The 26778-nt window shown below is 40.7% G+C and overlaps 4 protein-coding genes across 6 annotated transcripts in view; 1 reads left to right on the forward strand and 3 right to left on the reverse strand.

Annotated features, from left to right (window-relative positions):
- The window catches only part of mapk14b (mitogen-activated protein kinase 14b), a 20357-nt gene extending 6546 nt beyond the window's left edge, over positions 1 to 13811 (reverse strand). The window contains exons 1-6 of one of the 3 annotated variants that reach the window (XM_046384251.1): positions 13658 to 13811; positions 13321 to 13553; positions 5356 to 5485; positions 1861 to 1919; positions 777 to 888; positions 102 to 131 (exon numbers count right to left, since the gene is read on the reverse strand). In XM_046384251.1, coding sequence (XP_046240207.1) covers positions 102 to 131; positions 777 to 888; positions 1861 to 1919; positions 5356 to 5485; positions 13321 to 13439 — 450 coding nt within the window. In that variant the 5' untranslated portion in view covers positions 13440 to 13553; positions 13658 to 13811. Of the gene's footprint in view, positions 1 to 101; positions 132 to 776; positions 889 to 1860; positions 1920 to 5355; positions 5486 to 13320 lie in introns of all 3 variants that reach the window. The other 2 variants (XM_046384252.1, XM_046384250.1) reach the window with 2 other exon arrangements.
- A 1572-nt stretch (positions 13812 to 15383) lies between these two features.
- On the reverse strand, positions 15384 to 18134 carry tmem167b (transmembrane protein 167B). The gene is made up of 3 exons (XM_046384258.1): positions 17976 to 18134; positions 16892 to 17023; positions 15384 to 16484 (listed from the first exon to the last, which is right to left on the reverse strand). Exons 1-3 carry the CDS (start codon positions 17983 to 17985, stop codon positions 16402 to 16404), a joined length of 225 nt encoding a protein of 74 aa, XP_046240214.1. The 5' UTR covers positions 17986 to 18134; the 3' UTR covers positions 15384 to 16401.
- Positions 17319 to 22537, forward strand: si:ch211-160o17.6. The gene is made up of 6 exons (XM_046384255.1): positions 17319 to 17532; positions 20055 to 20293; positions 20663 to 20696; positions 20879 to 21038; positions 21615 to 21759; positions 21907 to 22537. The coding sequence occupies exons 1-6, from the start codon at positions 17496 to 17498 to the stop codon at positions 22006 to 22008; spliced, it is 717 nt and encodes a 238-aa protein (XP_046240211.1). The 5' UTR covers positions 17319 to 17495; the 3' UTR covers positions 22009 to 22537.
- Positions 22538 to 22688: 151 nt separating this feature from the next.
- On the reverse strand, positions 22689 to 26366 carry b3galt6 (UDP-Gal:betaGal beta 1,3-galactosyltransferase polypeptide 6). Its single transcript, XM_046384253.1, has 2 exons — positions 26017 to 26366; positions 22689 to 25508 (listed from the first exon to the last, which is right to left on the reverse strand). Exon 2 carries the CDS (start codon positions 25496 to 25498, stop codon positions 24482 to 24484), a length of 1017 nt encoding a protein of 338 aa, XP_046240209.1. The 5' UTR covers positions 25499 to 25508; positions 26017 to 26366; the 3' UTR covers positions 22689 to 24481.
- Positions 26367 to 26778: the final 412 nt, after the last annotated feature.

Raw genomic sequence — 26778 nt, forward strand, 5'->3', positions numbered from 1 at the left:
ATCAAAGAGACTTTGTAACCAACATCAGAAGGTCTGATCAGCACAACACTAAGACAAGATAACTGAAGCATAAATAATGACATGAAAGAGTCGTAACTTACTCTGTGGATGATGTCTGCAGAATGGATGTACTATAGGGGAAAAGAAGAAAAAAATAAACTATAAACTAATAAGCACAACTGAAAGTACATTTAACTAGTGATTTTGATACTTAGATCATATATGTGTAAAAATATGTTCTATAAACTATTTCCTTTATACTCATCACACTTTAAATCTTCACTGGGGGAGGCTGGTACACACATTGCACAGTGCGATAATAAAGAATACATTAAGAAAAATGATCAACACCAGAAACAGAAATTGAGATAACGATTACAAAGAGGGCTCAACAAATAAGAGCAAGCTTGGTGACAAAGTATCGTGTGCCATCAGAAATGATGACTTACAGTAACTTTTGCCTCAGATACCTTAACGTCAACCCTTCTTACTATGTTACTGGGTCATACGTCCAAAGCTCAGTTGTTAATAGAGCTTGTTGCCAGGTACCATGAAAAAACAAAAAACTTGAAATGGACCACTTCGTATGAAATTTCCAGTGCATCTCTACAATCATCAAATTGTAAAAAAAGAAATAAAAAAAAAAAGACAATACTCAGCATACATTGACAAAGGAGAAGTGAGCCCCTTAGGATGGTTTCACATCGGTTTGATAAAAGAGCCTACTGATCAAGACGGAGTTATGGTTCCAGTGCTGAGCTGAAAACTTCACTGACCTTTAAGCCTCGGAGAATCTGGTAAATGAGGAACTGGACGTGGTCATCAGTCAGTTTCTGACATTTGACGATGTTGTTAAGGTCTGCACCCATTAGGTGGGTGACCAAGTACCTACAAAACAAACAGTGCAGCTGATCAGATGTGGTCCTCAAATGTCCGCATGTCTTGTCTTTGTCTTCGTCCTCTGCAGCTCTCTTAACCCTCTTCATTGGTTTTCTTGTCATTATTGTCATTATTAATGTCGTGTTATAGTTCACAAATCGCTTGCATGTGAAAAAAATGCTATTAAAATAATTCTATTAGGCATCACAATACTGAACACTGAGTTCATTTACAAGTGTGACAATCCTGTGTAACTTTGCCCACATTAATAAACAGTCAGTGGCTCATGCATAATTCATACACTTGAAGGAGGGAAGAAGAGGAAATATGGCGAGTGCAGAAATGAAAATGGCAGGATTGTTTCACTTATCATTTCTGGATAGTGTGACGTTTACACTCATACCCAAAGAAAGAAGTGATTGTCTGGCCTTTGAACATGTGGATGCATCTGCTCGTCTTGCATTGCAATAGCAGGCTTGCCTTCACTGTGTTTCTGTCTTTATTACACGAAAAGTCACAGGAGAAGGAAAGTGTCACATCTTCGCTGTACGACTCCAGTGCTGGGTGTGCAGCTTCATCTCACATTTCTACAAAAGTGCCACATGCTGATGACGCTACACCATGTAGTGAATTCAAGGACACTGATTGAGTATTCCATGCATGCACGCACACACACACACCCCAGAGGCCGCCAGATGGCGGTTACCAAGGAGACGAGCTGTGATGTGTACAGTGCACGTGTCCTCCCTACATTCACCTTGATAAAGCCTGCCACACGTTGGCCTGGCATGAAGTTACGAGCTGCAGAGGTTACAATGTGTTTGTAACTGTAGTTAGTGATATGAAAGATTTCACCGCATAAGAATGAAGGGAAATAAAGCTGTGGGAGAGCTTAAGACAAAAAGGAGGCAAAGAAAGACACAGTAAAACCCCAAGAATCCAGAGAAGCAGAGAAGTAAATACAAGACAGGAGGGACTTACACATCATTGAACTCCTCTAAGCTTGTCCCTGGTGTGAAAACATCTAACAGACCAATCACCTGAAAGCAGACAGAGACGTCATAGGTCAGAAAATATTCATGTGAGAGACGAACAAAAATGAACAAAAATACAGTTTTCATTTAGTGTTTGACAAACAACCGTTGATTAATTTGAATTACACATGCATGCATTTAAAGGACTTGAGCTCGATATATCATCAAGTTTATATAAAGTTTATTTTCACTTAGTGAAACAAGCAGGAAAGTCTTGTCTTATTACATCAATCCAGTGTCAAGGATGCTAGCATTTATGTGTGGTGACGTACACTGGGTTACCCTTACGCTCCCTTTACTTTATCAGGCAGTTAAATAACATAAACGGGGCAGATAGTAACCACAACTGATATGATTTCAGGTGAAGCTGTGAATGTAACCTGAGAAAGTTTGTGCATCACAATGACGGAGAGGCACCAGTCGCACGTTGATGTTGTGCCTGAGTGTGAATGAATTAAAAAGCAGATTTAAGACACCCAAAACGGACGACGCTTATTGGAATGAGTTACCTTTAACTGATTTCACACATTTGTTCTAACTATAGCCTGATTTTCCCTCTTTATTTCTAACTTTCTGTGAGCTTGTTTTTTTATGCTCTTAACATTACAACAGTTCTGGAGATTTGAAAGAAGTGAAAGTGCATTTCAGCTGGCGAACAGGCCTTTTCTAAGATCTTTAAGCTTTTGACTGCAAGACAGGAAAGCCAAAAATAATGTGTGAGAGCAACAAACTACGACACGCTGCATATACAGAATGAAAAGCTGTGTACACATAACAGACTTGGCGTTATGAGATTTCAGGTTTGAGCAGAACAAACAGGCACAGACATAAATAAGTAAGACAAAAATGGAAAGCATATGTGTACGTCTGTGTATCTACAGCACATGTAAATGCACACATGGTAGCGCGCTGGCAGAGAGCAGCCCTGAGTGCTAGCCCTGCCCCCGTCCCCCTGGAGAGAGAGACACTGAGCTGGATAGATATTGTAAAAACACAGGAACAAGCACGCCCACACAGGGCACAAAACGCACAGCTGATTGGTGGGCTGGAGCCACAACAAACAGCCGATTGGTCCACTCGTGCTTTCCAAAATCAAAACCCAGGGAGTCACCTGGCAACAGCGCGAGCAAAACACAGAATTCCTCTCCGTGTAAAGCATAGGCAGGTATTAAAACACTTTGGTGATTTGAGAACAAAAAGAGACAGCTTCATGCAATATTTCCATTAAGGTGAAATAGAACCTGGCAACAACAGGCTCATTAATGATCACACAGAAACATATCCTTTTAAATGAGCTGCCCAGACCCCCACAGGCAGATAAAAATGGATTACACTTGCATGTCGTTATGCAAGTTCTTGCACCGACGTTTTTATACAACACTGACATTTTGCATTTAGCAGAGACATACAGGCACTTGTTCTGTGTAATCCTGAATAATCCCTGGTCCCACTCGTTTTTCAAACAAAAATGCAGAGAATGACGTCTTTTACCAGTAGTACCAGAGCACCACGCAACACTAATTCCCCAAACTGTTTACAGAGTTCAAGCGGTTCCAGTAGTGAAACAAGGGCCCCTAAAGAAAATAGGATCCAAGAAATACAAAGTTACGCGAAAATGACGTAAAAAAAATGAAATTCCAGAAACTCTTTACAATGAAAACTTCCCAACTTTCCCCTTTTCCCCTGCAAAGGTCTCAGAGCCAACAGAAACCTCTAGTCTTACACACACACACACACAGTTTGCCAGCTGCCTTACTCCCACACAGAAACCCACCACCTGCACTTCAGCTTGAGAAATCATAACCACTGCTATTACATAACACACGAGGATCCACACTATTTGGTCAAAGTTTTTTTTTCGGAGGAACCAAAGAAACACAGGAAGTGGGAATGAGGATTTTTTTTTTGCATGTGGGCAAGTATCTGCATGAACAGTAACTACACACAGACACAAACCTTTCCATTCATTGCTGACAGCATAAAACAAACCTTCAGCTTCACTTTAACCAATTCACGACTAACTTTAAACTCTTGACATTGAAGGCGTCCACAATCCAGTTTTCATTTAAATTGTTGAGATCGCAATACTTAAAGCTTTCTTCTCCAAACTTCCCAATAACCTCACAGCCACGCCGATTGGACAAATTACTTCATGTGGCTCCTGCTTGGAATGCTGCGTGAGTTTTAGTAAGCAGCATGGCAAGTGAGGAGCTTATATCAACAGAAAAAGAAACATCTTTAACGCAATATTGTGTTTGGATCTTTGGCTGCTGTGCGTAGCTAAATGGAGTCTCACGGATTTGGTGAGCAGCTCTTTCTGGTTAACCAAAGTATTCATTATGAAAAAGGTCTACCTCTGTGGGAGTCCCTTCCATATTGTTATCAAACACATAACAATCTGAGCCTGTCTGTCACAAACACAAGCACTTAAAGTTGGCATACTTTGATGGTGTGCCATTTAGCAGCTGCTGGCTGCAGCGCTCTTGTGCAATACTAAATTTCAAAAATTAGTTATCCCCATTAGTGACTTAGACCCAAAACATAACATGATTGAATCCAGGCTGGAAAAGACTGAAGTAACCCTTTAAATTAAAATGACAGGAATCAAAGTTGTTGCAATGAAAGTGAGATGAAAGAGGGAAAAAAAAAAGACACCACAGAAGATGATGGGACTGCAGCTGTAAACCTGTTCAGTAACTCACTGCTCACTAAGTGATGAAGCACAACGTGCTTTGATCGCTTCTAACAGGACAACATAAAAAAACACGTTTTAAAACGCTGTTGCCGTTTGCTGTCCGTCAACCTCTGCTGTTGTGATGTGAGCAGGAGGGCTTTTACAGCCGACTGAGATGATTGTGCAATGATGTGTGCATGTACATATGGACAAGTAAATACTGACCTGAGTGACCGTGCCCAAAACACACTGTGTGTCTATACGATACAGACATTAGCTTACTGCCTTCAAAAAGGGGCTTATTGTTTTCTTTTTTCACAAAATGAGTCCATGTGAATCAGAACTGTAATTTTTTTTGGTGGTTCAAAGCATGATTTTACGCTTAGATTAGCCCCTCCCCCAGCAGAAATTCAACAACATCTTGAGCGGTCAGACTGCCTGAGCTCTGCTGTTGCAGGTTGTTTGTGTTTCTAGCTTTAGTTTTCTATCAACTCCTGTCACACGGGTCTCCATACACTCACCCACACGTAGCTGAGGAAAGACCTAAATAAGCTCCGGCAAGGATATAGAAAGCATAACAGTGCAGGCAGTCATAAGTAGTGCAAGTTAGAACTCACTGTGCAACACGTATGCAATCCTTGCTTAAGAGATGTATTACAGAACAATGCAGACACACACACACAGAGACAGAAGTCAGGCCCTGGCCAGAGGGAGGAGGAAGAGGGTGGAGGTGAGTGCGGGTGGGTCAGGTGGTTGCAGGTGACTCACATTCTCATGCTTCATGTGTTTGAGCAGCCGCAGCTCTCTGTAGGTTCTCTTTGCGTGGATGATGGACTGGAAGGGTCTGGACAACTTCTTCACCGCTACCTTCAGGCCTGTCTTCACATCGTACGCTGAGCTAAAAGACACATTAAAAAGTGTTTGAAACCGGCAAGGCCTCGATTGCAAAACGTAAAGTCATTAACATCATGATAATAGCAATTGTCACATCAAAAAAAATAAATAAATAAAAATTCTGAGAATGAGTTGTTTCACTAGACTGTGTAGGTGGCCTTAACCCAGTAAACAAAGGAAATAATTGCATAATACAGAGCTCTTGGCTGTGCTTCTCATCGTGCTCTGCAGCCTCAAGCTCTATAGCGGAACATGACTGAACGTGTTGTCGAATATCAGCTGCACTGTGTACAACAGCATGAGGGTGTGAAAATCCACCAAAAGTTTACTCTGAAACACAATCGATAAAACAACATGTCGTTTGGTGAATGTGTGCTTACACAAAGTTCAGAATTTGCTCCTTTTTATATTAATAGTTATGTGTTCCAGAGGTTTGGTAGTTATAAATGTAACGCACCCCCCAACTTAGCACATAATGTCCAGGACTTCTTGACACTGGCCATCAAAAAATTTGTTTATTACAGCTTCATTTGAGTATTTGTCATTGCTGACTCATTTGTGTGAGTGAACTGCTGGCTGCAACATGTCTGTTTGTAGAACCAATAACTAAAAGAATGTTTGCCAGATCAAAACTGTGACAATTGAGGAATTACAAAACATTTTATGAAAGAAATGAGATCCAACACAAAAATAACACACGTTCTGGTAATTAGCTACATCAGCCAATTTTAACGCCGCTAACGCAACAGCTGATTTAAGCGTGTCCAAGTGAATTTAAGTTAAGTGAAAACCAGCATCTCCCCTGAGATCCTGCTGGAGCTGTTCATGGGAGTGTGTTTGCTCTAGTCATCATTCACCCTTTCATTCATTACTGTCACCCTAGTGCCAGTGCAAAGGGGAAGAAGGCGAGGAAGGAAGTACGATGAAAAGAATATAAACAAAAAAGTAAAAACACAGAAACATACAGAGAGTGAAATATGCTCTGTTCTGAAGGCAGATAATAACGATTCCTTTGCGAGGACATGGGTTTGATCAAACCAATTCAGACGGTAAAAACCAAGACAACTGTCCACAGACAGACACTGTGAGGGTGGAAGGACGAGAGGCAGATGGGCTTTGTCTCCCCAGAAAGCGTGACACTGCTGCATTTGTACCAGTGAGGGAACACAACACACTTACAATAAACCACATTCCTTCCAGGTCAGTCACTTAAGCTGCATCACAAACGGATGATTGCAAAATCTGTCAAAAAAAACCCCAACCATATCTGTGCAAAGTTCGTGCCGGCAAGTATTGTTTCCTCTTATTGTGGTCTAATCATGCGAGGGGTGGGGGTGTGAAAAATGTTAGCACTGCTTTTGCAAATTACCTCATAGTAGCAGAAGGGAGTGGTTAGAATCCATTCATACTGCTGCAAGCTACTTTAACTATGTGAACCACTGACCCAGTGTTGAGCTGCACAGTCCAGAGTATAATTCAAAGTGCAATACTTGCAACAGTGGGAGGGGAGAATCATTTCCTCTGAATACATTTCACAAACTGATGGAGAGATCTGAATCTTCAGCCTTTACACCACACTTGACTGGGAAATCTGCATACCTGTGTTTGCTGTATAACTCGATCCGTATCATTAAAAATAAATCTGCGTGAGAGCAGAAAATCATGGCCATGAGTCCCACACACGCATCCAGAATAAAAACTTTAAGATAAGCGGAGTGTTTGTTCCAGTAAGAGATAATCTTCCACACCCAGTGTACTCTGTGATCCAGGCTGGCAGGACAACTTGTATGTGTGTCACTTGTGAGGGAAAACCCAAACACACACTATAACAAAGTCAAACGACACACACAGTCACATGCAGTGTGCCTTTCAAACTGCTGCTAATCTAAAAGGACAAACAAGACTGGCTCCGAGCGTACGCCATCAAATTAGTGTGTAATAAATGGAAGTGCAAGAACACATGGCCATAAAAATGTGGGCTGTAAAAGGAGCAGCATTATAAGACTGGGATCACTGGGAGGGAGCAGCAGAGGGGAGACCAACACACAGAATGAGCACACAGGCAAACATGTACTGCAGATGACTCCATGACACGTCTGCAGTGAGTGCCCTGCCCTTTGTCTTGCCATCCACTCATTTCAGAAGTGGCAAAACAATAAAGAGGCAGAAGTATAAAAGGCTATCACACATCCATTAGCCACTCTCAGAGAAAAACCTCTACACCAGTGCCACCAAAACTGTGATGCACTTCTTGTGCAGCTTTTAACGACGAACCGGCACACGAACGATGTTTTCCTCTACTTCATCCAGTCTGCGCTTGTGTCTGTGTGCATAAGATGCCTTATCAGAGTGTGACACGTGGGCGCATTCATACCGACGAAAATTATCAGCACTATAAAATCTTGGCGCACACATTACGAGCCTCAATGAGAATTGTGTCCCCATAAGCATCATCATTTTTAACACTACAATACATAGCATATCTCTCATATAATGTTCACATGCCACCTGTTAAACTGTGAGCATCTTGGTGGTCACAACACTCAGGAAATACCATTTTGATTAAACCTCTGTACTGCAAAGTGCATACTACATACCGGAATGACGCAGGTCAAACAAGAATGGAGGTAATAACCCATCAGGCTTAACTACTTTAGGTGACTGGCTGTAAAGGTCACCTGCAGCACTGCGCCATCTAACCTGAATGGCACATACATTTCAAGTTGGTCGTGACCGACTTGATTTGCCTTGTAGAATCTGACAATCGCTTCCTGACATTTCCTCACACAGATGAACACATTTGTACTGTGGTCGCTCTTAACACCAACTTGATTATAAATTGCTTCAGAGTACAAAAGTGAAAAATATATATTACAGAGAAAACGAAAAGGAGGAGGAACTGGACAGAGTCACACAGCGTAGACTACAAGACACGTGTTGGTGTGAGAGTTTCAGAAGAAGACAACATAACTGAAATTTGCAATACATGTTCCACTTTTTGAGAGAAGGGAAAAAAAACCTATGAGTTTTAACGCAGCAATTCTTATTAGAGCATCGAGACATCAATCTTTGCTCACTGTATCTTATAAACTACAACTTACAAACTTTTTTTTTTTTTTACAATAAAACATGTGATATTATCAGTTATCAGCAACAGCTACAAGAAAGAATCAATTATCATTATCTTGTCTGTATCGGCAGAGAAAAAAAATCCACCAGGCATTGCTTGCAACAGTCTGTCTGTGATCAAGTAAAGGCGACTATCAGAAGAAGCAAATACAAGAAGTGGCGAGAAGCAAATGAAAAAAAAGAAAATTTCTGATTTTGTTTTTGAGACACTCAGCAGTAATTTGTTCCACATTCACTATCGTCTTCTTGCTTTCCTGTATCTAAATTGGCTTTAAGACCGCCATTATTTCTTTGTACACAAGACAAACATGATCTTTAACTAATCTGGCTCTATTAAAAGACAGGTGCTTGCTGAAAATATGACCCGAGTGACGGTAAGAGAACCTGGTAAAATGTTTACACGGCAGTAGCAATAACCTTGTCTAATCTGCACCATTCGGCTTTAATTAAATTATCACAGGCTAATATATAAACTCGGCCATTTTCCAATCTGCTCCGCTGACAGAGATGATGATAAAGAAGGTAACTGCTCAAGTACACCTCCACCACCTCCCAAAAAAAAAACACTGATTCCCAATTCTAAGTGGTCCAGATAGTTTGAGAATCAAGACTGATGAGTAAGAAATGCCTCAATATTTGACCTTAATTATCGCTTCTGTGCAGGAGTGAGCTGGGAGTGGGCATGGAGGAGGAAGTGGAAGATGAAAAAGGAAAGAGGAGGAGGACAAATGAGCAAAACATGAGGGTCCATCAGCAGAACAACCCGGTTCTTATTTATTTAAAATTGATCAAAAATGCTTTTGAAACCATGTCGCTCTAATCCAGCAGCTGTCATTCCTGGTCCTGGGGACCTGAGACCTGCTTAACTGGTCCTACGTTTTGGTGAAAGCTGCATAGTTACAGCATGTATAACTAATTTGTTAGTCAAAGTTTCATAATTTAGCAGTGATGGTCTATCAGTACTAGAACTGGACCTGTGCAAAGTTTGGGTTATTTTCATGCATGGGTGGGCTGATATCATGTAGGAGAAGTAGTAACAACAACAATCATAATAATAACAGAACATTATTTTTAAGAGATTAGAGAGTGAATTTCAAGCGATTAGTCCTTTTAACAATATTTAATGGAAAATGAGTCTTCTAGTTTATCACCTTACATGTGTTTTTAAAACGTTTTATAGAATGGCTGACCAATAGATTTTGTATAATATAAATTGTGCACCGGATGTATTTTAATGATATAGCAATCTATACAGAACATTTATCTACATGACTGGATATAGTAAGTATGAAAAGGGGATCTCAGGGATAAATCAATTGTTCAGACAGTTTCACATGTCGTACTTTTCATCCAGCCTGACACCCTGCCTGTAGGTCTCTCAGTCAGCACTCATGATGTCTGCATGCCAATGGCTCTGAAGCCTGATCCATAACTTTAGACCAAAATTAAAGGTTTTACTCTTCTGACACCACACCTCACATGACTGAACCTCACAAGACTGAATGCATTAAGTGGTAAAGTCATGTAAAATTGCTGGTTTTAAACTTAAGCCTCCTGTTTGTCTGGAGAGCTGACAAGTCAGTGCACATTTTGCAGAGGTTAAAGCCAAGTGCATCACAGTCATTTTCCATGATGTTGCATCCTCTCACCACGTTACCCTTCATCTTATAATCCTTTTTTTAAATCAGCAAAATGTCCAGTGTTGCATACTGATTGTGAAGATAAAAAAAAAAAAAACAAGGCTATCTGGGACACGAAGGAACGACGACAACCTGATGAAGAAATGCGTGTGCCGCTAAAGGATAACTGGGGTGAGAGAGCACAAGATGTGAACACACCTGCAAAACCTGGCACGTTACCTTAACATTATTTTTAAAGTATGAGACGTTTGAGTACACAGAAGCAATCAGCAAGGCATCTGTTTTAACCATGGCACCTTAAGCTGAGGTTTTGCACGGACGGCTCTTTGTAATGTCAATGTGCCGAGAACTGTTGTCTAAACACATTAATGGCATTTTTAGTGTCAGTGTGTTTTCATAATGAGGTAATGCCTGGGGAGTGATTGTATGACTGAGCCTGAGAGAAAACAGGCTCAGAAACGTTGCATTTCCACATTATTTCCATGTTGTTTATCAATAACTCGCTTTTGATGATTCTTGCATTGCCATTCCAGTCCTTATTTTGCATTAAAATCGTATTTTATCTCAAATGACCTTTAAAATGTTTATTAAAATGCTTCGTAACATGTAAATTGTAAAATGTAAATTTTCTGAAAATGAAAATGAGCAAACATAATCCCAGCCAGCAGCAATTACAGCAAACACTTTCCTTCCACACAAATATTGGACCTCCTCCAAGTCTGACGTTTAAAGAAATATAACAAAGGTCAGAAATAAGAGGTAAGAGGTAGTGATTTTTTTTTTATCATTACTCTTGTATCTGACTGACGGGTTAATGAGGAAAATCATTCAAAATCCACATAGTACACGCTTTCCATATTTAAAAGCGACAACAAAGACTCCACCGGCTGAGTGACTGAGAGCATGTGTGCAGCTGACCGACATGCTGGAGTAGATACTGTGAGGTTATTTATACTTTTAAGATACCTTCTGAAGAGTTTTAATGACACCCTGCTGTTGGGACCACTTTGCCTGCAGAATTCATTGGAAGCTACAGTATTCAAAAAGGATGTGATTTTACCCAAGAGAAAGGCCCACAGTGTCTTGGTTGGGCATACAGTCAAGAAAGAGGAAGAGAAACAGAAAAATCAACTACAAAGCAGGTGTAAGTTATCAAAAACAGTGACGCAGGTGGCCTTTTTTGTAGAGGTGGGAAACTTGGGGAATCCTGCAATTCAGTTTGAAAGGATACAACAGCACACATTCACATCTGGACATTATGGTCGCGTCTCAGGCTCAAGCCCACAACAGGAAAAAGAGTTAGCATTTCAAAATATTTCTACTCATTAAGGAGCAACTTGCAAGTGTGTGACCATTTAGGACAACATGTGATTTACATTTTTTTTTTTTTTTTTGCCTGTATGTCTGAAAAGCTAGATCACTTGCTAAAAATGTAATGTGATTTTAGTAATTTAGTGTCAACGCTTTTCGATTTTTACAGACGTCAACTACTGCTCTTTCCATCTGATGGTTAAGAAAATGCCATTGCCCCAGCTTTTATTTTGAAAGTAGAAGGCAGGATTTAACAGGATGACCCTTCACTTCCAGGTCAAATTAAACAGGTGAGCATCTGCTTTCAGTTCGAGATTTGTGACCCCTTATTACTGCATCAAACGCAGACACGCAATTAGGTCCGCTGGCCTGTTCAAACTATCTTTTACGCTGACGTTTCTGTCCTGCCTCATGCAAAAATAAAATAAAATAAAATACTAAAAATCAAACATTTTTTTTAAAATCAATATACTTCTATAGTGTGCCGTGTTTCTCTCTTAGTTGATATCTTGTGGTTGAGTTCTTCACCTTTTCCAACATCTACCACTTTTTTGTAAAAATTGTGGAGCACAGAGAGCATACACGAGCTTATTAATCAGAAGAGAAACGATAACGAAAAGACAACTCTTCCTGTCACAGGATTACTGCTGTGCTTACAGTGACAATAAAGGTATTCTATTCTATTCACACAGATTCACAGTGTAATAATAATTTCATTGGTAGCTGTATGCCCTGTGATCGTCCTAAGTCCAAAATAAGGACACATGCTTTACCCCTTAAATCACCAACAGTAGCTGCAAACGCTACACATAGCCAACAGCTGCAGGTGTGCATGTGGGGACAAAACTAACAGCGAAGTTAAAATCACGGTACTATCCCATCCATGACACTGTGATGACTAAAAGGCGTCAGAGCTGAGGCCACTACCTAACCTCGGGACTGTGAGTCATGGGTGTACCACAACGGGAGAAAGGGTGACATCATTCTAGAGTCATCATCCTCTTCGAGTGGGCTCCTATAGAAAGCTCTCACTATGCACGAGGGGGCCTACTTTCTGAAAACCACGTGACCTTCTGGTACTCTGCAGGCTGCACCCAACTAGAAAATGCATAGTGCATGCAATGTGCGGATGTAAAGCACCCGGTTGTACTTACAGGACTACTACACTATTCTAATAGTATGCGGTTCTTTGCCTAGATGTTGGATAATAGAGCATGATATATGTTCGCCTTCTAGGGTTAAGCCTCATTGTTTACCGAGCGCAGATGATATCTCACGAGGAGGCACCACTTGGACAGATGATGCAAGCATGGGCATGCCACCGATCAGTCCACTTCAGAGACACCGATAAACGATCAAGAGGTAGTTTGTCTGCACGTTTAACACCGGGAATCTTGTCGAACCTGATCCTGGGAGCTGCCACTGTGCTTACTGGGTATCATCGGTGCACACACAGGTGTTTACAAGACTACAGTTAAGTTAGACAGCAGAGCAAATGTGCACAAAAGCAAAAATAATCCCCACCCGCCGAAGAACTGCGAGCCACCCCGACCAGTGCACGACGTGCCATTTATTCAAAACACCATAAGTATGAAAATGTAAACAAAAGGCACAATTAATATTTCTTCATCGGGCACCGTTTACAGATCGATAAACAGCCCGTGGGGAGGTAACTCTGATGGGCCTCTGTGGGTGGTGGAAAGCCGTTTGGCCGTTGTGCAATGGTGCTCTAGATAGTGGCTCTGCAACAACTGCTTACCATACGGATCCGTAAGCACCGGAGCCGACGGGAGATAAGTTCTGGTATCGCTCTGGGACCTCCCACACGGTTTTGTTGAGCTCCTGTCGGTAGAAAGTGGGTCTCTCCTTCTGCGACATTCCTGCGGATTTACCAGCCGCGCAGTGACAAAACAAGGCAGCGGAAACTTCTGCCCTCTCTCCTCTCTCCCCGTGTGGCACGACGTAGTGTACTGCTGCTGCTGCTGCTGCTCCCTAGCAAAACGCAAAACTGAGACGGTCATGAATCACACAAAACTTCAGCCGCCCCGTCGTGCAAATTCGGTTGCAGCTGTGCAAAAAAATATATATATCCCCACCTCTCCGTGCACGTCGGGACGCTTGAAGACAACTTCCTCTACAAAACGCGCTCAGGTCAGGAAGCTCGGTCTGGACTAGCTTTCGCTGTAATTTTCACCCCGTTCTGGTCGGGCTTTGCTGGGGCGCGCGCAAACGGGAACGCGTACGTTCTTTCGTCAGTGCACACTTGGGACAATAATTATTTTCTCGCGAGAATTGGGTCGTTACTAGGAAATCACGCTCGAGTTGGAATCTCCCTCTGTCAGTCACTGAACGCGTTTAGCCTGCTTGAATGTATTTCACTTAAATGGTGTCATAGCATCTTATAATCACACCGGTGTTTACTGAAAGCTATGTGACTGGAAACTGACACATCATGACTAAGCAGTGCAGCATTAATACATACAAATGATCAATATACAAAATAATGCACTTGACCTATAATATGAATGCCCGTATACTTTGTTTTACTACCAGTGTTTTTACAATAATGATGAACAGATTTTGGTCATTTGTTTTTAATGGCTGCATTATAAATCGAATAGAAATCTTCTGTGTCTTGGTAGGCTGGAAGGTCCAATAGCCGCTTAATCAATTTCTAAAGCTACATCATAAGGACAAAGGAATATCATACACAGGTCTTTTTCCACTGGTGAAATTCTGAAATAATAAAATGAATAATGAATTCCATTTAGCTGTTTTAGTTTCCAAGATCTGGTATTGTGCTTAATGGGGTTCTTGAATAAAACAGACCCACTGTTCATTTTTTAAAAAACTCTGCTGTCCCAGAGGTTGGAAGAGGTCCAGTCAGGGGATGGATACAAGACAATTTCCAAAGTGAAATATGGCAGAGGTACAAATATGCTGGAGCACGTTTTCCACTAAAACTGACAATGTCTGTGGCAAGGGCTGTAGTGGCAAAGTGTAAAAGAGTCATGACGTTCACTGGGTGAGATGTGAAGTTTGTTGGAAAAGAACTTAGATGATATGTTGCTTGTTTGACAAAAACTATGTGCTAGATGGAAAAAAAAATGCAGATGAAAGTTTTATTGCCTGATGAGACTAAAATAATGTGGTCATTATACTGAGTGCTGTGTTTGATGGAAGTATAACACTGCACATTAACAGAATCTGGAAAATGGTGAGGACATCCTTATGCTATGAAAATTTCTCTGAGGTTTCTCTGCAGCAGGTCCTGCAGGGTTTCTGAGGGGAAAACTAATGCAGCAAAATACAGAGACATCTGGGGGCACGTCTGAGATGATGAGATAATGTATTTTATAGTGAGAACAGCACAAATATAAGCATATAGATGACTTTAAAAAGAACTATGTTCCATGTCCATGTCCAAAAGGGTCCTAATGTGACTTGACAGACTTTGAGCTGCTCTGAGACAGGGGGCCAAAGTGCATTACCACAAGTGAAGGTCTTACACAAAACCAACTACATGACAGTCAGGGCTGCAGCTGCTGCCAACTAAATTTCCCTCAACTAAAAATTAACTTCAAGAAAGTGAATACATGCATATTCAATTACTGCCAGATTTGCATTTCACTTGAGTATTTTTTCAAATTTTCTTGTGTTTTGTCGATCAGTAGCAAAAAACCGAATCATATCTACTGTAACTCAAGACTGTGACTCAATAAATAGTGAAAACCTCCAAAGGCACTGGGGTGAACACAGTCCATCTGCCACATGTCACTAGAAATCTTGAAATTTGTTTTTTAAAGAGGACAAACACAGAAATTGTTTGACTGTTTTACTCAAAATTCCAATGCACCCCCTTCCAAAACAACTTCTTCTTTTAAAAAACAAAAAAATAATGTGGCAGCATTAAAGTCAGATTAACAGTAGTATTATTAAGATGGCATGAAAAGCACCATCTCTATTTGGCATTGCATTTAAATCTTCAGGCAAGTCTGATATATAATTTTCACAATATGTTGAGTAATTATTTCTTTTATAACTGAGATAGTGTGTCTTACAGTTCAATTTGAAATAAGTTTTGACATTTAAACCATGTTATGTAGTATCAGAGGTCAAAGAAAATTCTTCATCTGTGCAAAATGTGTATTTAAAATCTAAACCAAAGTTTAATGCAAAAAGCACTGTTAAGAAAAGATGAGAGGTGCAAAAAAAAAAAAACAAAAAAAAAACATAAAATACAAATGTACACAAGAACATCTTCATATATTAGATTTGTTTATCTTCCCTCCACCCTTGACCGAACAAGTGATACAGAAACAACAGCATAGTTGGGAGCAAGCAGAATTAATCATCAGTTTGATCTCTCATAACCTCTGAAAAATCTCTATTGGTCATATCTTTTTCTAAATATATATACAGCTAAGCTAATTTTAGGTGGTATACACACAATGTTTGATGCACGCACCGCCTTTCGATCTTCTGCATCCTTCAATAAAAAGATTCATGGGGTGTGGACAAAGACAACCAACAGTATTACCCAACAGAATGATACCAAGTGAGCCAACAGCCTCTCTCCTCTGTAATAACTGTGGAGAGGATTCAGGATGCCCTTCAGGTCTGTAGTGCACACACATCATTAGGGGGTAGTTGCTGTGCCCAGTCACCAGAAGGGGGCAGCACTAGCCTAGTATTTCACATAGGTCCACAAGGCCAATGGGGTTTCCTCAGACGTGTAATCCAAGCGGCATCCCTCCACAAGGATTAGCACATAACCACAGAGACGAGTCCATCCCCAGCCTGCGCCCCTCCAGTCTTTTCCAGTTCAGTCTGACTCTTATCATTTCAAGAAGATAACATAGAAAGCCATGGCCAAACAGGAAAGCGCCACAGCAATGTGAAGCCGTGTCCCAATTACTGCAGCTGAGAAGAGAGATGGAAGGTTGAAAGCATTACCAAATATACACAAACCATGTGAACAGATGTTTTGGGGTGAAATGTCCCTTAAAGCTTGTTTAAATTGTTTTTACTAGGGGCACAATGGTACACTGTATACAGAAATGAAAATACACACTAAAATAAAAAGCTGTTCACGCAGGGTTCCATACATGTAATGTTACAGATAAAAACTGTTCAATGACTACAGTGGAATAGAGGATGAATGATGATGGATCACTATTCACATCTTCCAGCCTTTAAAATGTAATTTTGATCAGACCACTCTTCAAAGAATGAGCTTCCAACTTTTACGCATTCCTATATGGAACATTTTGTGTATAAATCACATGTGTCTGTTGCATCCGAATGCTATCAATTCATTATACATTTACCTTTGTAGAAGACGCCCCACACTCCTTTCTTCTCAGACAAGAGCCAGCTGTTGAGGCGAGGCACCTTTTTGAGGTATGCACAGGTGCAGACAAACAGCAGTCCGAATACCAGGATGCCATCGAAAGAGTACACTGTGGATGAAAGGAAACATAACATAGAAACAAAGCAAGAATAACACATACAGCCCGTCTTGTTGTGGATTATAATTTATTTACAAGCTGTGTTGTTGACTCTGGTAAATCCAGACTTGCTTTCAGTTGAAGCAACATCTATAGTTCAATGTTAGTGTCCCCACACCAGCAAAAGTTAAATGCAAAAAGTACTGTTAAAAAAGGATATGCAAAGTAAAAGTAAAATATAAATGCACACAGGAACATTTTCATATATTAGATTTGTTTATCTTCCCTTCACCCATGATCAAAGGAGTGATACAAACCAACAGTAAAGCTGGGAGCAAGCAGAACTGATCATCAGTTTGATCTCACGTAACCTCTGACAAATCTCTACTGGTCATGTGTTTTCCCAAATATCTACAGGTAGGCTACCTTTAGGTTGTATACACATAACGTATGATGCACATAGTGCCCTTCCATACAAATATTTATGGGGCGTGGACAGAGACAATCAACAGCATTACCTGGTAAGTCCAGAATTGCTTGCAGTCACCGCAACATTTAAAATCTCACGTTAGTTACACGCCAGCAGATTTTCTTGCCATTATAGACGATTGTAGTGGTTAGTTAGTTAGCTAACCTACTGGAAATTGTAGCATTTAACACTGATACCACAATGTTTGTCAAAGCTGGTTAGCAAGAATCCATGTAGCCTGCCACAAATACGACGTTACTAGCGTTAGAACTTAAAAGACAAAAGCTTGTCACTAAGGACGCCAAACCATAAAAAATAATCTGTAAGTTAAATGCAATTCAGCTTTGGTACCTAGAGACAGACAGTGCTAGCCAGGGCCACGTCTACAGCTAACCTAGCTTCCACTTTAGCCTTCCGTCAAAGTAGTAACGTTAGCTAGCCTAACTTACATGTCCCGTTCTGACACCTCTTAGTTGCATAATACAGTAAACTTACCATTTGTCATATTCGCAGCTTGCTCTTTCACGATATTATATGACTGTTTCTACTTTAAATTAGCAGTCCACCATGTTTGCAAAGTGGAGATATAACGCACTGTACTTCGCAATCACTCGGTTGATATTTCCGACTGTCTTCTTTTGCGTTTTATGTTTGCTGTTGTCCGTCTAGCATTACTGCCATCTACTGGAATTTGTGATTTACAACTACTTGTACACCATCCGGAAGTTTACATCTATACGCAAATCTTTGTTTAGATTATTGATTGAAAAAAAAAAAGATAAAAAATTACCAATAAAAAATCATTTTAAATCTAAACCATTGATATTTGCTAGTTTTATCGTATGCACTCTCTCCATAAATCTGCTTTACTTCTTCTCATCATATATAATATAATTCAGTGTATAGAATTTCCTTTTTGTTGGAAACTTTCCAATAACATGCATTGCTGGCAAGACAACCAAGAAACAGATCATAACAGATCATGTATTTGTACCTTATATTTCATCATATATAAATTCAGTGCAGCTTTACCATTAGGAGAACGTATTACAAAAAAGGACAGAAATTGCCATATACACCAGTGGAAAAGACAATGTGGTAAGACAATGGCAGAATGTATGACTGTTTTGGTCATGGGTTTCATACACTCTCTGTAATTAATCATCTGAAGACAAAATTCATATCACGCTGTGGACCATGGGACAAAATCTTATGAAAAAGGGGGTCCATGATATAATTTGTGGCAATTTAAGGGTCCTTATGATGAAAAAGTTTTGATAGCCACTGATATTTAAAGTGCACATGAGAAAGCAGAGACAAATATCTGGGACACTCAGGTCTTTCATTGTTCACAACAACATCTCTTACATGATGTGGCCAACGTGCTGCACTCTGCCATATAGGACACCGAGGCGGCATACAGTTGAAGGAGGATGAGGGTAGGATTAGCAAAGTGGTGAAAAATGCTGGCTGCTGCAGCTCTGAACCTGGACACACCTTAGGGAAGAACAGAGGAAAGGATGAGGATTAAACTGAGCTACAACCCACACTAAAATGAGCTGACACCACTGTGCAGCCACCTCCACCTCATCCCTGTGGGGCCACCATGAAGCAGTTTGTGCTGAGAGCCACCAGCACTTCCACTGTGCTTTCTGTCTAAATCACTGCAGTCTCAGCCAGTCAAGAATGTACTGAATCTGTGTATCTGCATTGCATTGCACTGAAGGCCCATACAGTAACAAAAATAGTGACAAAAGATGGTTTGCTCAAGCACCACAAAGCACGTGCCTATACAGTTTATAACATGTTTTAGTTGAAAAAACAATAAAGGATATCTGTCCAACTGGGCATATGCTCATTTCTACTACCACTTTTTCAAACCCTCTGGATAAACCTTCAACCAGGCTGAAGAAAATGAATTGTTTCCCTTATGATACTGTACAAAAACAGTACACAAAACACCACTTTGTCACACTGGTTTGTGTAACGCACATATTATTTATACTTACATTAAACTGAGGCATTAAGCCAGTATTAACTGCATGTATACTTTTTTTACTTTGCATGTCAATTATATGTTATACAGTATGTCACATACCTGTTGATATGTCCTAATCTATTACTGTAATTTATTTAATAGTGTGCAATGTGCATATTTTAAATAAAAAGCAACATCCACTGCAACACTTTTGGCGAATCATCTTACACTTTGTTCATGCTCAGTCCCCACATTTTTATCTAATATGTGGTCGCAGGGCCGAAACTTTGCAGCACTGCCCCGATATCAGACTCTGGAACATGAAAATGGTCTTTTGTTTCAAGTGTATTGTTTTTCCATCTTAAATATAATTTGAAGGCAGCAGGACAGAGGTGTCTAACTCTGTATTAGACAATTGATAGCTTCATACATGTGAATATGGTATATAATTCACTCTCCTCAGTGGTTGTGATAATAGTTGGATCTGAAAAGTAGAGATACAAAAGCCGTATTTGTTTTGTGGGCATTCAATGTTGCATTATCCTAATCAGTACATTACATTATCCTAATCCTTCCATATGTTGTTCCTGCCTCAGAGACAACAGAAGTTTCTCTCCAGAAGGGAACAAGGGTGGAACAAAGGGTTGTGGGACACTTAATAAGATTTGATCACAAGACAGCGCAGCACACCTGTTCAGGTCAGCCTCACTGTTGCTGCAGTTGGTTGTGCACCCTGAGAACAACAGCTCGCTTCTGCCCTTCGTCTTCTGCGTCTGCAAGAACACGCTTTAGCACTTCTTACTTTTCACCAATGCGTCTTTACCACTGCACACAGGTAAGACTGGTTATATTATTACTCCTTTTGCAGTCAGATGCAGTTCTAGTAATGATGTGGATAATATATCAAAAGACAGGACAAAGTACAGTTACTGTTTTGTCGTTTTGCCTCGACTATAAAGTTGGTCATATTTCACTTAAGCCCCTCTGGCTCACACTAATCGGTAGGCCGTCACATGATATCAGCAATAATTACTTTTCTTCTTCATGTGGATGTGAGCACTCGGAGAACTGTTTATTCCTGCGCTTAATTTGTTTCAATATGTTGTTTGCTAAAAATACATACGAATGATCTTTATATCGTCTCAATTTTCAAATTGCATTCCACAAATGAAATTTACTTACTTGCCTGCTGTTCTTCGTTCAGGTTATACAAAAAATGGATCTTCAAAATGCAGGAGGTAAGATAACAACCTAACAATAGTCAAGTTTAAAGTCAAGCTTATATTGCTATAATCAATCTACAGAACATTTAACTCGAACATAAGCAGCTCCAAACAGATGCTTTGCCTTACAGTGTGTACAGGGTAAAAGACTGAGGAGAATATACGACTGTGTGTGCTGGTGTACATTTATGTGTCAGGGAGGCATTGCTGCTGGATGATCCCACCATGCCAGGTGAAAGAGAATCAACAACAACAGGAGGGCGGTGACCTCATCAGTCCCAGGAAGCTGCCAAATCCTGTCCGGGCTTCTTACCAACATAGAGCGCTTCACCGAGAACTGCTATTCTGCCACAGACGGTGAGAAAACACTGAGCTCTGTACCTGCTGTCCACGATCAGGTCCCAAGAGCAGCGGGTACATACTGATACAGGTTCAAGGATATGAGTCAAGGAACGTCTATCAGAGACGTTCTCAACTTCAGAAGAGCATTTGCCTCCTGCTGGAGAATCCTCTTAGGCTTTCTCTGTCTTCAGCTGTCCAGTGAAGCGGTCGCGGATAAACAGCATGTTAAGGTGGTGTTTAACACAGATCAAGTCAAAGGTACAACACCTTGCTGCAAATCACTGCTAATCTCTCTTCAGGCCAGAGCTCTCGCACTCGTGTCTGAGAAAGCAAAAGTCACGTATATCGCTACGTAAAAATCAATTGAATTTGGTTAGTGCTTTAGACCCATCAACAGTCTGTCCGAATACATGTTTACTCAAAATGATTCCCTCAAGCTTAACTAAGAACTGCTACTTTCTACTACTACTTTGAAAGACAGCCAGAAACTATTCACGTTTATTCACTCCAGTGAAGAAGTTTATGATACTTTTTTCGGGTTGCACACCAGTCATCCGTCTAGTTAACAGTACATTTGTCATGTGCCTTCAGAGGTCTGTTGCCCAGAAGAAAGCCGGAGCTGCAGTGTGTACTGGAGCACAAACAGAGAGAGCAGGACAAGCAGAGGGAGCTGGCCCTCTGCCCCCCCTCTGACTTGGAGGTGAAGCTCCACACAAGGCAGCAGAAAATACAAGTCGTAAGTATGTGAGCAAAGATGGAAAAATCACACAGCCTGGGGAATACGGCATGTGAAATAATAAATTTACTTTTGGGGAATGTGTGAGCAAGCCTGCAGATATTGTTTAAGGGGGATGTCCAAACACAGATGTCTGCTGTCTTGCAGCACGAGCTGGAAGAGAAGAAGAGGAGCGAGAGTCTGCAGAACGTTCCAGAGTTTTTACGCGTGAGAGGAACCCTGAAACGGATCCAGACTCTTTCCTTATGACAACCAGGAGAAAACAAAACAAAAAAACAAACAAACAAAAAACACTGTTGCTACTGTCAGATTCAAGGAGAGTCGTCCTTAACTCGGTGTTGCATAAATTTCAAATCAGAAGAATCAAAACTGATTTGAGAGTATGTGAATTCATATAGCTGAACTTGTGTTCAGCAAAGGCTTTTTGGCCTTTGTGTAAAGGCCAAAAAGAGAATCACTCCTTAAAGGTCCTGTGTGCAGGATTTAGGTTCAGAAATGGAATACAGGCAGAAACTGATTATTCAGAAATGTTTTCATTAGTGTATTATCACTCAAAGCTAATCATCATTATGTTTTCGTTACCTGAGAATGAACCCTATATGTCCACAGAGGGAGCCAATCCTCTTCTATAGAATCCACTATGTTTCTACAGTGGCCCAGAATGGACAAACCAAACAATGGCTCTAGAGATGGCCTTTTGCGGTTTCTCTGTGTGGCCACAGACTCTCCTACGAGTTTGAAAGAAAAGGCTGAGCGGAAGTGTAATCAAATTGCTTGCAATCTGCAACCACACTAAACCCTACAAACTGGTCTTTTGTTATAAAGGCTATATAAAGTTACATTATTGTATTTTTAAGTACTCTCTCTGCACGATATATCCTTTCAAACAGTGAATATAGATGATAGATGAATATAGAGATGGACTTGCATACAGTTAAAATTTTTAATAAAACATCCAGGGAGGTTGACTTGTATGTACAAACAAACACTGGAACTTAAACTGTACTGAAACAGAATCTGCTAGTGACAACTGTGAGAAAAGTCATGTCAATATTCATCATAACAACAGTCATAAAAATGAGTTCTGTTCGTGGCTCTTTTTGCAGCATTTCCTCGGCTGTTTGTGCTCCAACTTATTGTACCCTTAAATTGTCGCTATATACGTTTCACAAGTTTTGGGACACAGCTACTGACATCACACGGTAAGTTCAGGTTGGAGAGCTCAACATCAGAAGACACAAGTATTCATTGTACATTGATACATGGACTCGAAAATGATGTTTCTGGTTTAAAAAAAGTGACCAAGTGCCGGGTGGTAGCCTATATGAAGTTTCTCAGTCTGAACCTGTGGTGTGCTGCAAACATACACAAAAAACTTGATATCTTTGTACAGTAAATGTACTGACCTAGGTGCACACCCAACAGGAGAAAGGACTCATTCCCATGCCGTCAAATACAGACCCTTTGGGCCACCAACCCAAAAGCGCACACACACACACACAGCCGGCCTGGCTGTCAAAACAAGAACAGGGAAGGTCAGACTACAACGCACACCGAGGGGAATGTGACTTCACTCTCTCCTCAGGAAACCACAATTCCACTACATCTTTACATAGCAAATAGTTGTGTGCTGCCATATTAGCGTTTACAATCACATACCCAACCTTTACAGTGAGACTGCTGCAAGAATAGGAAGGTCTGTTGAATGAAACACATTCAACCATTTCTCTTACACATTCTTTGCACCTCGGAAATACATGAAATCTAACGTATCGTTCAATGTAAACAAAAGTTTTACATTTACAAAGTGTACATTTCTGGTCCATTAGCTCTGAAACATGTGCAACCCCCCCCTCTTCCCCAACACATTTATAAATACAAATCCTCTTCACAAGCAGCAACCACAGCCACTGTCCTAACTTAATGCCAGTACGTCATGTTTGCTGCAGAATAAATTAACAATAAATAAAATACAAAAAAAAAAAATGTAGACAACATGGCAGGGTAAGAACCTCCCATCTGTGTTTCCATGTATTACCTACTACAATGAAGTTACCTTAAAACGTATCTCATAGTGTTTCAAATATTAAGCAAGAGGTACAGCAGAAGCACAGACAGAGGAAAGAAGTAGGCCACCAACATGGTAAACTGACAGTAAGGAGAGCACTGACATAAGCATGGGTGCAAATAATAAGGCTGAAGGAGTACAGACGTCATAAAGGACAACAGGCTGAAAATGGCTTCCTATTTGAAGGTTAGGGGTAATATTTTTAAGGTAATTCTATGTTGTTACACCACTTAAAAGTTGTGAAACTGGTTGTGGACATCAGAATCACAGATCATAACAGACCTGTTCCAGCTATTTTAAATTGACATGGAAACTTTAAAACCCAATGTCCAATTGGCAAACAAAGAGAAAAAATATGATAAACAGTGGTTTTTAAGTTTGACCTGCTCTTGGCCCACCTGACCTGAAAAAACAAAAAAAATTGGAATCACCTTTTTTTGTTCTTGCAATTATACAAATGGCTCCCCAAATCTGAAACAGATTTTTTTTTTTTACATGATTAAGGCATTTATTATAACAATATCTAGGGCCCATTACACCGTCTTCAGTGGCGTAACAACAGAGACTTGGCAAAAAAATATTATCCTTTAAATGTTTCCCGACTTGGACGATGCGAATCAGAAGATAACTTCTGCCTTGTAAAAAGGACAAGATTTAAGGAATGCCATCCTTCCTTTGGCAGCACTGTGAGGGTGGCACACCCCAATCATACACATAGGACAAACGCAGCTTGACTTCCTCCTTACAGAGCCTGCCATCTCGCTGCAGAGTCTGGTGTTTTTCCAGCATGTCCTCCAAGCTCTGCTTATGTGTCACCAAGTATTTGTTGTTGCAGCCACGTGATTTATACTCTGTATCAAAGCGTGGGTCATGTGTCCGCCGAACATCCACTGGTGCCAGCCATGCACCCAGTGACACATCCTCACTTTGCCATGTCTTGAAGTACCCTGCATTAAGATGCACATAATGTACCAGGTCAGCCGAGAGGACATAGCCCCCACCTAATGCGTAGGGCAAGTAATAGTCACAAAGCTCCCAAGAGCTTTCCCTCCACTTCCCGGCTGTTTTCACCCTCCCTCTTCCTGAGAAAAAGCCCCAGTACAACCGACTTGGCTCTTTCCCCTTAAGTTCCTCCTTAAGGAGGTTCAAGCGAGCAAATGTGTCATCATCTGCTTTGAGGACAAACTTGAAATCAACATTCTGGTCCAGCCAGGAGTACATGTGCAACAACTTAAGTGTTAAGTTCTCGTAAGAATCTTGTAAATTAGGCAATAAGAGCAAGTCTTTGTGCCGCCGTTGCTCTGTGTTGAGGTTCTGAAGATCCTCGCTGGAAAGTCCCTGAGTTCCCACCACAAACATGGCCAGAACATCAGAGTCTTTGGTCAGCCATGTGCTGCGGATGATACTCCTCCTCTCTGTGTACTTGGGTCCGGTTGTGATGAGGACCACAAGGAATGCTGACAAGTCTTTTGATGTGGACGGGGCATCCTGCTGCCCTGGATAAGACTGCAAATCGCTGGCATGAGGGGCCAAGCCTGGAGGATCCTGGTGGGCCTGTTTCAGGGTTTCTGAAGTACATTTGGCCAAGAAGACCAGAACTACAGCAAAGCTGCACACCGTGCCAATGACCAGCGCTGTCTTGTGGCGGCACAGTAGACGCAACAGATTCATGGTGCTAAGTCTGTAGCAAAAACATAAAAGACTGTTAGCATTAATGGAACTCAAAATTTCAAGTCAATCACCAAAACATGTAAGTTAGTTTTTGCAGCCATGCATTTCTGCAAGTATAATCAGAAAACTAAGCGTTTCACATGCCTGTGCATTTAGTAATCACAAATCACTAAACAGTTGCTTGCTTTTTATGGTTGTGACAGTACAGACGTAAACAAACACGTACGAGCATCAGAAAAGATGTCGAGCGTGATGTCTTGTGAACCCATCTGAACAGTAACAAAGTACATTACACTCGAGGTAACACCTGAGGTCCCTGTGTTTTAAAGTTTGACAGTTCATTCACAGATAATAGTAGCAAAAGAGCAAGTTAGCTAAGTAACCTCGCTTCGGATTAAGACCCATGAATATTTTTTTTTAGCACCACCTACTGTACGCTGTATATACCGTACGCGTCACAGCAATGCTGGAAGCAGTACTAAAATAAAGATTAATTTAAATTTGTTAGTTAAGGGTACCTTAGCTTAGTGAAAATAACTGTTACTTATCCCAGGAATAACAGTCAGAAGCGGGCCCTGGACAGCAGCTTTGCAGAGCTAACGCTAGCTACCGTGATAGGACCCTGTGCGCACTTTCTAAGCTCACTGCACTGAATGCAAACACACTCGAGTTGCTCATATTGGGCTGAACAAGACCTGGAAACCACAAAGTCGGGGTTAACGGCGCCGGTCAAGCAGGTTATATCAAACAAGCTAATCGTTCGCTGGGAGAGTTGAGTCAGCTATCGATGCTTTCATTTTTTTGTCTCGTTTAGTATAAACCATCAGTTGTGTGTGGCGGTGACGAAGAGGAAGCGGAAGTGATGCCACTCGACAAACGAGAATTAAAATAACACAAATTAAACACTTAAACGGGCAAAGTTCTCTATGTGTGACTATTATTATTGTTAGAATAATTTACATTTAAATTTGACATTTAAAAGGAGGAAACTGACTAAATCAAATATTAACAATAGACACTTTTGTCAAGAACTGAAAAGACATCACAGTTATCTCATATACATATAAAATAACGGAGAATTGCAAAGTTTTTTTTTCTTATATGACATATGTAATCAAATCAAAAAGCGCTGGAAAAACAGTCAAAAGGGGAAGTTTCCGGACAGCTGTCCACTGGAGCATGCGCTTTATAGCCACTATCGCATCGTCAAGTTTGGAGAGTCGGGACAAGACCGGATGTTGTAGAACGTTTTTTTAAAAAATAAAAGTACAGAAGTAGCC

The sequence above is a fragment of the Scatophagus argus genome, chromosome 3, assembly GCF_020382885.2.
Source record: "Scatophagus argus isolate fScaArg1 chromosome 3, fScaArg1.pri, whole genome shotgun sequence".
NCBI lineage: Eukaryota > Metazoa > Chordata > Actinopteri > Scatophagidae > Scatophagus > Scatophagus argus.

Bases quoted from the DNA above. Each gene is read 5' to 3' on its own strand.
- b3galt6 (XM_046384253.1), bottom strand. From the start codon at position 25,498: ATGAATCTGTTGCGTCTACTGTGCCGCCACAAGACAGCGCTGGTCATT.
- tmem167b (XM_046384258.1), bottom strand. The intron at 16,485-16,891 runs GTAAATGTATAA...CTCTCTTCTCAG, and splicing joins GTGGGGCGTCTTCTACAAAG to CTGCAGTAATTGGGACACGG.
- si:ch211-160o17.6 (XM_046384255.1), top strand. From the start codon at position 17,496: ATGGGGCGTGGACAGAGACAATCAACAGCATTACCTG. The intron at 17,533-20,054 runs GTAAGTCCAGAA...TTCCTGCCTCAG, and splicing joins ACAATCAACAGCATTACCTG to AGACAACAGAAGTTTCTCTC. The intron at 20,697-20,878 runs GTAAGATAACAA...TTTATGTGTCAG, and splicing joins GGATCTTCAAAATGCAGGAG to GGAGGCATTGCTGCTGGATG.